Below are 13,863 nucleotides of genomic sequence, written 5' to 3'. Positions count from 1 at the left end.
TTAAGAAATCGTTTAATATATTCTGTTTTTTAAAACAGTTAGAACTGTCAATCTCTCTACAATATTGGAAAGCCAGATTAAGGGCTCATCCACACGGGGGATACCAGCGAGGGCACTGACACCTTTCCTCACAGTCTCCATCAACACCAACACCTATGCTGGGAACATGTTCTCCACTTAGAAATGGAAACGAAAATGACATAAATGGCTGAAAATATGCTGAGAAAAGTGCTGATTTGTCTTGTGCAGTTCTTGATGAGGTTGGTGGTGGTGTAGTTCATGATGAAGTCAGTGCTGCTGTGAGCTACATTAACATTAATAGAGTTAATTTCTGTCAGTCTCTAGGTCCAACAGAGCAATGTATTTAGTGTATCGCCTCAATATACAGATATGTCAGGCAGATTTGCAGATATGCTGCAGATCTTTCTAGAGTGAACCGTATAAGAGCTGCAACCTCTGTATTCGTTAACAATAAATACAAATCTAGAGATTACAATATATTAAAACTTTATGAAGAAATGAACTTTGAAGCAGCAGCTATAATTGTGGATGAACTTAGAACTGTTATGGTTTCACTCCCCTAATGGCAACCCTCCTCATTGGCATTTAAAGAGTATTATTATATATAATGGAATTTGATCATACTGAATAATTTTGAAAATGAAGCACCACTAGACCATCATGATCCAGCACTGCAGGCATGGCGAATGTCAGATTGTGTAAGAGTTGTCATCTATCCAAAGCTTTGAACAGTGTATAGTACCGTCTATATGAGAATTTAGATTGTATTAAATGCTCTTATGAAAGAGAACAATGTTCCAGTCTCCCTGTTTGTGAATCCGGTTTGCTACACCTAAATGTTCACAGACAAAAATTCTGAAAAATTCTGAAAATTTCTTGTATTTATCTGTCTTTGAGTACATATACATAACACTAATAATATTGAAAATTAATTTTATTTTAACTAGCACACTTTCTTATACTTGAACACTTTAAAATGCTTTACAGTATGTAATAGTACTTACAATATTAAGTAGTAATCACAATTTAACAACCAAAGTGTTTGGATATTTTCTGAAACAAACAAATAATAATTTTAATATCGAGAATACAATAATCTAGTTTACATTGATCCATCAATAAATGATACATAAATAATAAAAATGTATCCACAGAGACTTACACAAATCATTATTAATTTTTTATTCAGTTAATATTAACTGTCATAACACATGGAAGAGACAACAGATCTTAAAATAGACAATTTGGTTCCTAAACCATTAACATTTTGATTACAAATGTACATATAATGCTTTCAATGGCAGTATTTGTTTTTTTATTTCTCAATAATAACAATTATATTATTTTTATACTTAAATGAAAGTTCTTTTCATCAGCTTCAGTACATTAACTAAGTTTATTCCTACAGAGTTCAAGGATTCAAGGTCTCTAGTAGTCCTGCAATGTTATAAACTTGTATCAACTATATTACATCTATTTATATCAATTTATTTCTATCTAAATTATGATACTAATTGATGATATTAGCATACCAAATTCAAAGATAATATTTAACAGACCTTATTATGGTCTTGACTTATCTGAGACTAAAGAAGACATGAAGAATAATTTACAAACACTGACTATTACACGTTTGCTGTAACATAAACTTTTGTTCTTTTCTCCATGAATATGTACAATAATGAATCTGAATATGAGATTTTATAATCCTTAAATCATCAAATATAATCCCTCAACAACCAGATCCAGAATTTTATATTCTTTTCTGAATTTGTGACTTTTTGTTTCTCCATCAACAGATTTCCAAATTATACCAAAATTGGCCTTCACATCCATTATGTTTCGCAAAAGGATTTTCCGACTCCTTTTTGAATCAACCCAACAAATTCTTACTCCTGTCTCCCAAGTTTTCTCAACCAATACTCAAAATCTGCCAAAATTTAACTGGCCTTATACACGGAGGGGTCTCCATCTTAGAGGCTTACTATGATTCACCAAAATGTCCAAGGTCTTATGGCTAAACTTTGTCACGTTGAGCTGCTACTTGAGGAGACTTATCCTATCATATGCTTGTAAGAGCACTTTTTAAAACAGTTTCAAATTGATTGTTTTGCCTTCTTTATTACACTTTTACTACAAGTTTGCTTCCAACTTACATGGAGAAAGGACGAGTGTGCATTCTGGAAAAAGTCTCTTCTGACTCAATAACATTTAGACTTTTTCTTCAATATCTATTTTAGAAACACTCAAACTTTTAAAGAGTAATCCTTATATTTTCCAAAATCATAACATTGTTTGCTATCCATTACGAAATGCTGACGATTTGACTACACCACACTATCACACTTCTTTTTATCAAAAACATGTAATTTACAATAGTATCAAGCTCTATAATGCCTTGATACCATATCTTAAGTCAGAGCCTAACAATCAAGACTGGTAATTGAAATCTTCATTGCTGCACGGGGAATGCTATTGTATTTGGACATTTTAAATGATAGCAGAGATTAGTTAATAATGAAATAGTTGTTAGTTTATTTTATTTTAACATTATTAATGTATGCCATATTAATTTACTTTGACCATCCCCTGTGAACAATATTTTTTATCAAATAAAGAATTTGAATTTTAACAAAGATTGAGCTGCACATTCATTTCTCATGTTCTCTCTGTCATTGAAAATTCCTAAAGGGTCAGTGACACCGGCCGATCAGCACCTAATTCTTCATGAATATCTTCAAATGTAGAAATATGCATCACTTCATTTATTTCTTACTATTTGCGGTTATTGAAGTGAGTACAGTATGGCTTACACAACAGCACAAAGAGCAGAAAGTTGATGCAATTCCAGCAATCAATGTTTTTACGATGAGGGAGTGTTTATTCGACTGAATAGAGTCTGGGAGACATGGTCCTACAATTGGACATCTGAATACAAAAGAGAATAGTATGAAAAGGAAAGGACGAGCTAACACCAAATAAGTAAAAATTGTAAAATTCACTGGAAAGATCATGGTAATAATCTTTAGGGTTCTAAGGGGATGTTGTTGATTGCCTATTCCAAGAGATGGCTATGACAGTTGTACAATATTGCTGTTGTGAGGGAATTCCACAACTAGTTCACAAAGACAATATTCCAAAACAATGCTCATCCACAAGCTACTCGTTGGATTCAAGGATCCACCTAACTCCATATGTACTTTAAAAAGATTAGTTTCATATGAAATTAATAGACTTCATAGATAAAATTAGCTGATTTATGGTTTATGTGTAGCAGACATTTATAAACCAGACAATTACTTTATCTTACTAGTAACCTATTAAATATTTTTAAACAGAAAAAACTTTAAAAGATCAAAGGGCATTCCATTGTTACGTTCTTCCTTTTTTCTATAATTCTAAAATACTAACAAGATTTTTGGAAACACTTTTTGTTTATAATTTTCAAGGTAGTTAGTTACTTATTATGAAATGTTTCTTAATATTATTTTTAATGGTGTTGTACACAAGATAAAATAGCATACATTCAGTCAAGTACTACATTGTTAGCAATATCCTACAAAATAAAAAAAAGAAACTTTAATAGTAGTGATTTGAAATATTTCTTTAGACCAAATTATTATCATCTTTAAACATTAAAATTCTTGTCATGTGTAAAAAATAGAGATGGGTCAGTACCAAAATTGTGATTTCAGTTCTTGAATATACTTTTTTACAGATTCCTTTGTTATTTAAAAAAATCTGTCCTATTTCCAATTTTATAAGATAAAGTGTAAAATATTAATATATATAAACATACAAATATTTTAAAGAGAAAATATTAAGGTATTAACCCTTTTAAAGCCAGAGGTGAAGAGTCCATGTTGAAAAGTGTCACGTTATATTTTGTGTGACTGTGCGAAAAATGCCAGAAGGTTTTGGACGAAAACGCAAGGTTTTAGAAAATAATTCACTAAAATTTATTTTTAATCATAAAGTGCTCCTTTTTTTAATGATTTTTAAAGGTAAATGAATCCATGTATCAGAAACTATGTAACATTAAGATTTTTATCTACATTTTTAAATTTAAAAACTCATTTCAAATAGCAACATTTCCAAGAAAACAAAATAAAAATCCATTTTGTGGTAAAATAGCTATTATACAAAAAAACTTTACTTTGAAATTTTAATACTTTCATGATAAAGAGCATTTAAAACTATTTAAAAGCATGTGTAATAATCACTCATTGTACCATAGATAAAATTGTAAAAAAATAGTCAAGTGTTAGAGATTATTTTTACTAAAACGTAGTTTTGGAAAAAAAATTTTAAAACTAGTTTTTCATCATAAAAAGCTCCTATTTAAATTCTTTTAACAGTTAAATGAATTGTGCATCAGAAAATATGGAACAATCAGATTTTTATATAATGAAAAAAATTTATAATCACTTTAAAAAGTGCCTTTTTTACCCAATAATTAGCCTTTCATCATAAAAAGCTCCTATTTAAATTCTTTTAAAAGTTAAATGAATTGTGCATCAGAAAATATGTAACAATCAGATTTTTATATAATGGAAAAAAAATTTTAAATCATTTTAGAAAGTGTCTTTTTTACTCAAACAAATAAAAATCCGGTTTGAGGGGAAAATAACTACTATAAGAAAAATTTATTTTTAAATTTCATTACTTTTATGATAATGAGCATTGGAAAACAAGCTAAAATTATTATGTGTAATAATCTAATATTGTACCATAAGCAAAGTTATAAAAATAAGTTAAGTGCTAGAAGTTTGTTTTGCTAAAAACTAAGGGCTCTGTGAAAAAATTCAGTTATTCTAGAGTCTTTTAGTCTACCCTAAAAAGCTCTTTTTTTAATTCTTTTTGAATTTTAACACTAAAGATAAAAACAATGCAAAATCATGTGGAATAAAACGTTACTAAAATGAAACTCAAAACATTGACATCACCTTACTCAAGCAATTTTCAAACAAACTCTACAACGCTACTTCATGGACACTTAGTTGTATCACCGGCACAAACATCTTCTAAAACTTTTCTTATGTGACTTTCATAACTTTTTATTAATTTTAATCGATATATATATATATATATATATATATATATATATATAAATTAATTAATGTTTGTCTGTATGTTCTTTATAAAATCGTAAACTATTTGACCGATCATTATGAAAATTTGTATATATATATATATGTGTATTTTTTAACAGAGAAGGTTTATATGGTATGCCCATTGATGTAACTTGGCACCAGGCGGTGCTGCAAAAGATAAAAGTTTTAAAAGCGACTGCACATTATAAACTGCAATTACGAGGCAGTTATGTATATTAAATAGCCAAACACTATTTGAAGGCACTAAGTTATGATGTATATTTGTCTTTAAAATAAATTTCTGGTTGAACTTAAAACTTGAGTGTGTGACCAATTTATAATAAAGTACGTGTACATGTACAATTGGCTATAAACATACACTTTTGACACATTTTCTTGATTATGGCAACAGACAAAACTCTACATCAGCATTAGAAATACAGTTCACTTGAACCCAGAAGTGGTCATATACGGGCAAAGCTTATGGAAAGCGTGCGAAGTCATGGGGAAACAGCTAATAGCTAATGTAACTTACAAACACTTTAAATGAATAAAAACGCACAATTAAATAAACATATAAAGCACTCTGCTATTCTTCACGACACCATGGTCCGACTAGAAAAGTGTTGTAGTTTTAGTTAGGTGTTACGTCATATGAAAATAGTACAAAGTAGAAATAACAGTTGAAAAGGTTAATTCAGTTTATGAATTAGCCTTTGGTATGATGTCAGCCATTTGGTACAGGGAGGGGTACTATAAATTAAATATAAATTGTCTCGTTCGAGGCTCCGGCACTTTTCTTGGAGTGAGACTCTCGGCACTGAGCATATTTTTTACATTGTCTTGTAGCGAGATCCCTGCATAAGAGGGTTAAGGTAAACACACAATTACGGATGTAAAAATAAATTATAAACTGAAAGCTATAAATATTACTTACAAAAACTAAAATAATATTGTTAATATGGTTTTGTGTAAATAGGTTTATAAACAAAACAAAATGTTTTAGTGATTTGCAATTAGTGTATTGGTGTTCAGTCTTCTCAGCAGTTTATTTAATTAATTTATTTGGGATATATAAGAGTTGGCTATTGCAATAACAGTCTGTACCAAATTGCTTTTGACGGGAAACCCCCATTTGGAAATTACAAAAGGAGATTTCTCTTGGAATAACTAAAACAATAACACTGAGAAATATTAACGATATGGACGCTTGGACCAAGTCATGATGAGATTGTTATCCTGGATGGGTGAGATCATAATTTTCACCAAATAGAGGATGATCACTTTTATCTGGGTCACGTTAAACCAGGAAAGACATCAAGACCAAACTTATTGTGAATTATATTGGTGTGAAAGATGAAAAAAAAACTCACAATTTGTGAGCAGCAGATATCTAGGGTGACAGGACAAGGATGATGCTCATCAAAACTTTACATCATCTGGCAAAAAGCATTAGCAAATCTGAGGCTAACAAGGCGGTTGCTCCTCATGCCTATTAAATTACTAGCTGTTACCCACGCTTCGGCACGCAATCTTTAGAACCGAAGTCCTTGTATTACTTAGTAAAAGCAATTATGCACGATAGCCGCGGGGGTAACAGCTAGCTCGTCAAAAACTAATTCATAGTATTTTATAATGAAAACTCTTGATTTTCAATATAAAACACCAATTACAACCAGATACCCACGGCTTCGCACGCGTTTCCTAAAGTGAAAAATTGGGACATAGGAGGCTTATTTTCTTTTGAACGTATTCTCAAGATCATGATTATTTAAGATTTAAATTTTAAAACAGTCTTAATATGCATATGTGCAAATAACTGTGAGTTTTTCTCCAATATTCTTTTGATTTTTTTATACGGGGGGAACCACCCAAAAAAAAAAAGGGGAGATTGTATTGCTTGGCAGCCGGCAACGTGTAGTACAATTCACTGCCGCTAAAGGCGTGTCGCGCAACCATTGCGAGCTCAGTGATGTTCCGTTGTCCTGGATTATTCGTTCGTAGTGATGTTTTCGCTAACCCTGTTTTGATTTGTTTCGTTTTTTGTCATGGCACGTTTAAACCGTGAATGAATCAACGTGCAGCTGTGAAATTTTGTTTTTTACTTGGTAAAAATGCTGAAAAACTATTTTGTGAATACAGCTTACAAAGATGATGCTATGGGGAAAAACTCAGGTCATGGTTGCTCATCAACACTGATTTAAAATGGCGACATGTCGATTGAAGCAAACCTCGTTCTGAGGTAATCAAGCGTCTCCTCAACCTCTTGAACGGACGAAACTAGCTGTTGAAAAATTCACTTTATGCTCACTGACCGCGAATTGAGGAACTATCAGAAGAGATTTTAGAGATTTTAAGAAGATTGCGCAAACAAGTGTTCGCCAGAAAAGTCCCGATTTGTGGCAGACTGGAGACTGGTTCTTCCACCACGACAACGCACCGGCAACAACACAGCCATCTCAGTTACGCAGATTTTAGCCTAAAACGGCATGGTTCCGGTGCCCACGCACCTTACTAGCCTGACCTCGCTCCATTGCGAATTTTTTTTATTTCCACACATGAAAAGAGGCTTGAAGGTCAATTTGACAACATGAAGAGGTTAAGAAAAAAACGAAGCTCGAGCTTACAGCCATTTCCTAAAGATGACTACAAAAAATAATTTGATTAGGAAATACCGTTGGGACAAGTGTATTAGTTGTTGGAGATTATTTGAAGGATTATAAGGTCATGATTATTTAAGAAATTTAAATTTTAAATAATTATTAATATTTATAAAATAATTGGAGTTTTTTTGGGTACTCCAATATTCGTACTAATTGAACTATATTAGCCCAGCTTGGACAGGAGTCAAAAAGTCGAATTGATTAGCGCACATACGATGTAATTGATGGGCGCTAGGTAATTTTGAAACAAAAATAGGCATATTTTAGGTACGTATTACTACAGTCTAATGATTATGAGCTTTCAGATGTTAAGCAAAATTGCGTATGGTTTTTATTTTAGGCTTTGCGCGTGTCTCACTTCTGGATCGAATTAGTTATAACTCCGATGCCATGATTGAGCTTGGTTTGTTGTCTCGATCGAGAGATATGTACGCACGGAGTTTCTGAGAACCATACTTCTGTCAAAAAAAAACAACTAAGGTTGTTTTTATAACATTTCATTATATTTGTAGCCAACGTAAGATAGTAATTTTGATATCTGCATTGCTCTTCTGATCAAGCACGAGCATAGTTTATATTAGATAAATATTACAGTTATAGGGTGAATTTTTACGTAAAATTTGAATTGTATTATCTGGATAGTAAAGTTTATGCATAACAGTTGAAACAAAAGTTGGTGTTTTCTCTTAAGTTTACTCTATGCTTTCAAACTATAAATGTAAAGAAATTAAAAAATGGTAATTAAATGATATAAACATATATTTCTTTTGTCGCATTATATATGTTTACAAAGATCAGCTGATTAAATTTGAACAGGCTCTTTCACTTAATGACATATGTTTGCTGCAATGCATTTCTTACGGGTATTTCCGTAACTTTTAGAGACCAGTGGGGCGGAATCCTGAATCAAGAACGGGATAAAAAGTGACCTATGTCCTTCTCCCAGTTCTTAGCTACCTCCCTACCAATTTTCAGCCAAATTGGTTCAGCCGTTCTTGAGTTATAAATAGTGTAACCAACATGACTTTCTTTTATATATATAGATTCTGCACAGGTGTGCTACTACAGACTCAAGATCTTCAGAGGAGAAAAGGTGCTTTCTAGATAGCTAGTGTTTATCAGACATTGTTTAACAGGGTGTCTAGCAAAGTGACGAAGAAATTCCCTGACTTTGGCATACTAACAAAATTCAATATCCTATAATCGATAAAATCAACAATTTTTTTAAAAGTTAATCTATTTATAAATAATGTGAGTGTCAAAATATATCTAGTACTGATCAAAATACAATAATAAGTTAAAAAAGTTAATACTTACTAAAAACAAAGTTATATGTATATCAGTTAAAGTTAAAATAATGATAGGCATCTATGTGTAGTATATGGGGGTGTTTGGAATTTACAATCCGAGCCCAGAGAGTTCAGAGGGTCTACAAAAGTATATACAAAGCTTTTTTTATATACCAAGTACAACACGTTTTAGCAATTGGTATACTGCTTATCACCTGGAATTTGCAAATAAACGTAGCAAACTCACGGTGATGTGTGTCATATATACAGAACTAAAAGCAAAATAGTTTAAAAAACTAGCATAATTTGTTTTTTCTTATACAAAGTGCAACAAAATCACATTTTCACGATTAGTAATTTGCGTAATGTCGATAAGCTGCTGTCCACGAATATACGCAGCAGACTTGTGGCGATGCACGTACATAAATACAAAAACTGCAAGCAATATGGTTTACTGAATTAGGATAATTTGTTAATTAGGTCAGAAAATTCATTATAAAGATTATCTATTTTACTATTTTTAGTAAAGAATGTTACCGTTTAATTTGTGTAAGATTTCAAAACATGATAATTGATGACACACCAAGTTTCTGCAAATCCAATTGTCGAATCCTGTTGATTGATTTTTGAACCTGGAATTTTGTTAAAGATTCTATAGATTTGAAATTTGGCTTTTGAAACATCACTAGTTATTATCACAATGCCATTAAACTGGTATTAACAGAAAACTTCGGTGAAGTCATAATACATGATGTTTTGGCGATTCCCGTGAACCCTTATTAATTTTAATTCGTAACTTTTACGGGACTTCTGTGACTGTTAGACATCCTGCAAGATTAACCCGACAATCTTCCTGGTCTATTGTGAAATTCGCTGACTTTTCTATGACTTTCTCTATATTATTAAAACTCCCTGATTAATCCCGGTTTTCCTGCTCGGAACCAGGGACCATGGAAACCAAAGTGCTTACCATACCAAAACCCAAGTACGTACTGTTGAATACTGGTGAATAATGGTGGCGAGAATAAGGTTGGTGGACAACCAGATTATAAGAAGAGCTGCAAGAGTGAATTGAATGGAAACATTTAGACTTTATTTTTGGCAGAATAATTTTTGAGCTTGCTAGTTCAAGATACGTAAGTTCAATTCCTCTGAGTGTCTTTCAGGGAAACTCAGAACTACTATAATGCTATGCCACATCTTCTCCTCCAGAAGATGGGAAAAAGAAAGAAGAGAGAGCTTGAGTTGAGTTAGCTATAGTCTATTCTTGCCGGACACTGGGCTTGGATCGGGTTTGTATAAAATATATAGTAGAAAAGGCCCTAAAAATAATGAAAGCAAAAGAGAGGTGATGTGACATCGATTTTACCCAGTCCAGTGGAATTAACCAGAGATGGAATTCTCCAAGGACTTGCAGGTATAATCTTGAAGTAATGCGGAAATCCATAAAGATAGGGATTGATGTATAGACCAATGAGACTATAATGTGTGAGAGTATCGTTGTTTGTTAAATAACAAATACATAAACCTTTAATTTAACACTAACAACCAAAAATACATATAATAATATAGTAAATAAGGATATTTAAAGAAGTTGTTAATAAAGATGTAATTGACAAGTTTTATAAAAAATAAAAACTATTACCAATTTACTAACAATAAAATAAAATGTACTTTAACACTCTTACCTTTAATTCCTCTAGTAATACTTCATTATTAATTTTTAGAATTCTCAAAACTTCAGGTACATCTGATAAATATGCAATACTGATTTTATTCAATCTGAATATATCACCTTTTTCCATACCTCCACAGAAATCAACTCTGAAATAAAACAACAGAATTTAAGTTCCTTTGTTGTACATTTTCTTCAATACAGTTGTTTGTGAGATCTATAAATACAGATAGGGCTAAAGTTTAATTCAATGTTATGTTATGAGTGACATCATACTGGACAAACTGAAACTAACCCAAAATCAAATTCAAATAAATATTCAATCAAAAATTGATATTGTGACATCAATGGAATGGGCAAAGAAACACTTTTAAAGCAGGTATGAAAACAGTATTTTAATTAAGTTTGTTTTATGTCTCTGTGGTATGATATTTCCACAGTGGACAGAGTTAAAGGTCTTGTGAGAGCTAATTAATCTAGAACTTGCTATTTCTTGGTGCCATGTTCATAGGAATGATGTCAGAGATAGAGATCAACAGATAAAAGGATTATGGATTAAAGCTTCTGTAATTATAAATATTTTTTGTTTAAACCTACTTAAATTTGGGTTTACACTAAGACCCCAAACAACTGATTTTGGGTTGGACTTTAAGGGGGGTCGGGAGGGAAAAGATATAAAAAAAAACTTTTTTAACCCTCCATCTGATGACTATTTCACTTTAAAATGATAGGGCATTTTCAAGACATTTGCATAGTTTGCTTAAAAAATTATAAAAAAATAGAAAACAGTGAGAAATTATCAAGTGTTGTACATCAAATTATTTTTAAGAATGTGTTCTACAAGCTGGTAAAAAAAATAAAAACTTACCTTTTTCCAAATTTTTTTTCATTTTTAGCCGGGCATTGTGATAAAAAAAATTAAAATTTTCAACTTTGAGGTAATATATATATGTACACTAACTTGTTGTATTCTCAATTCCAAAATAAACAAAATGTTCCAAATTTAATACTGAGTTGAAAACACATCACATAACTTCATAAAAATAAAAACACTAACACTGAGAACTTAAAAATAAAAAAATGGTACGTAGGTCAATTTTGACTATTGTTGTAATACTTCAAACTTCCAATGTTTTTTTCTCAATAAACCACTCATAAATGTTATTATTTTGGTTCAAATACAATCCTAAAAATATCTAATGTATAACAAAATTAAACCAAGAGAAAAAACATACAACTCTAAATATGTACTCTAAATATTGGGTTATGTATTTATATAACCCAAAATACATTTAGTCCGATTCAGATCCTGACTCCTCTGCTCTTCTCCTCCTCTTCCTTCCACTTCTTGTAGGTCTTACATAGTGCTCCAAGCTGCTGTAACATGTTGGGTGAATACCACATTGACATCCTAGACACCAGTATCTACTTCTGGATGATTTTTGTGGAGTTGAACAAACAATACATTTCCTAAGTTTTGTCTCAGTGAGTCGCACAAGATTGTGGCCCACATCACCAGACCAGGTAGTACATCAATTGGAAGAGGATTACTTTGTTGCTGTGCCAATTCCTCACCTACAAGTGATTCAATTATGTTCACTGTGAAGGCGTGTCGAGTCAAAGGTCTATCAGTATTATTATTGTAAAGGATGTAAGCGTTCAAAAGTGCCACGTCAAGAAAATAATCAAACCACTTTTCCAGTACTTTTTAGTTGTTCTTGAGCTAGTCAAATGGTAGATAGACTTGTCCTTTGCATCAACTCCACCCATATTCAAATTATATTCTCCTATGAGTTCAGGTTTGATTGCTTCAATACCGCTTTTTTTGCTTTTTATCAATACATTATCTGTGGCAAGTGCAGTTGACAGCAAGTATACAGGCTTTCTTGTCTTTTTTTGTTTGTATCTAACTAGTAGTATTTTGTCCCTTCTGTAGTAAATTGTTTCTGTAGGTGCTAATTTACTTTGAATAAGGATTTTTGATAAGTCTTTGGATCTTTTATTTATGGTGCCAGTTATTTAAGTTTGTCTTTCCAGAAGTTTTTCAGCCAAAGGCATTTTAGTGTAGTAGCTGTCGGTATATAGGTGGTAGGTAGTATTTATCCAGTAAGTTACATTTGTTCATAATATGTAATACTACTTTCTCAGAAAATGCAGAATTAGAATCATCTTGCAAAAACTCTTTACCACTGTACAGCTCAGAGTGCAAGACATAGTTTGTACGGCTGTCACAGAGTTCAAATTTCTTGATTCCAAATCTGGCATGGCATTTATTGGGAAGGTATTGAATGTATGAACAACGGTTCTTCATACCGACCATTGACTCATCCAAACATATGTTCTGAGCAGTATCTTTTGAAGCTGTTATTCATCGCATTGTACAATAGCCTAATTTTATACCACGGATCGTGGCCTGGCTGTCCTTTAGGTATGGAAATTAGAGAACTGGCATGAAAACATGATTGGATGGATTCAAATCTATTGATAGGCATTACTTCTGAAAAAAAGGACAATTTTTGGGATTTTGAGGTTGACCAGTACTGTGCATAGTTATTTCTGAAAGACAGCCCCATGTTTATAATCAACGCGATGTACCGCATCACTTTCACATTTTGATACATCAATCCATTTTCTCAATCTACTGTATGGGGTTAGGGTACCAGAATTTCTTTTATTGGTCAACTGTAACTGAGCGTAATTGTTTGTTTCCTTTACAAGTAAATTCTAAATAGCATCTGTGAAAAATATTAAAAAAATAAGTAAGAGGTACGCTATTTCTTTGTGGTAAATTTCTTGGACCAGTATTTCTTTGTTGAAAATTAGATTCAATGTCCATTGGAGGTTCAGGTGGATAGACATGTAAACAGTTTCTAGATAGTTGTTGTGGCTGTATATGGTCATTGTTAGGTAGAGATTCATCATCAGAATCATCAGACTGAGGATGAGTAGGATATGTTGTGCTTGAGATGAAACATTTGAACATGAAGGTCTTACCAGAAAAGTGCTGTTGTCATCTGAGTCAGTATAAATATTAGTGTCCAAATTAGGATTGTATTCCTCTCCACTTCCAGAAGAATAGTCCTGAAGAGAAATATCACTGGGACAGTCGTCTACATCTGTTC

The 13,863-nt window shown here is 32.0% G+C and overlaps 1 protein-coding gene across 3 annotated transcripts in view; it reads right to left on the bottom strand.

Annotated features, from left to right (window-relative positions):
- LOC124369790 overlaps nucleotides 1–13,863 on the bottom strand; it is a 160,753-nt gene that overhangs the window by 23,555 nt on the left and 123,335 nt on the right. For all 3 annotated transcript variants that reach the window (XM_046827891.1, XM_046827890.1, XM_046827892.1), the window contains 2 exons: nucleotides 10,755–10,890; nucleotides 1,026–1,074 (listed from right to left, as the gene is read on the bottom strand). In XM_046827891.1, the coding sequence (XP_046683847.1) occupies nucleotides 1,048–1,074; nucleotides 10,755–10,890 (163 nt within the window). In that variant the 3' untranslated portion in view covers nucleotides 1,026–1,047. The remainder of the gene's footprint in view (nucleotides 1–1,025; nucleotides 1,075–10,754; nucleotides 10,891–13,863) is intronic.

The sequence above is a fragment of the Homalodisca vitripennis genome, chromosome X (genome assembly GCF_021130785.1).
Source record: "Homalodisca vitripennis isolate AUS2020 chromosome X, UT_GWSS_2.1, whole genome shotgun sequence".
Taxonomy (NCBI): Eukaryota; Metazoa; Arthropoda; class Insecta; order Hemiptera; family Cicadellidae; genus Homalodisca; species Homalodisca vitripennis.
Note: the sequence above shows the minus strand (reverse complement) of the source record. Positions and strands in the feature narration are given on the sequence as shown.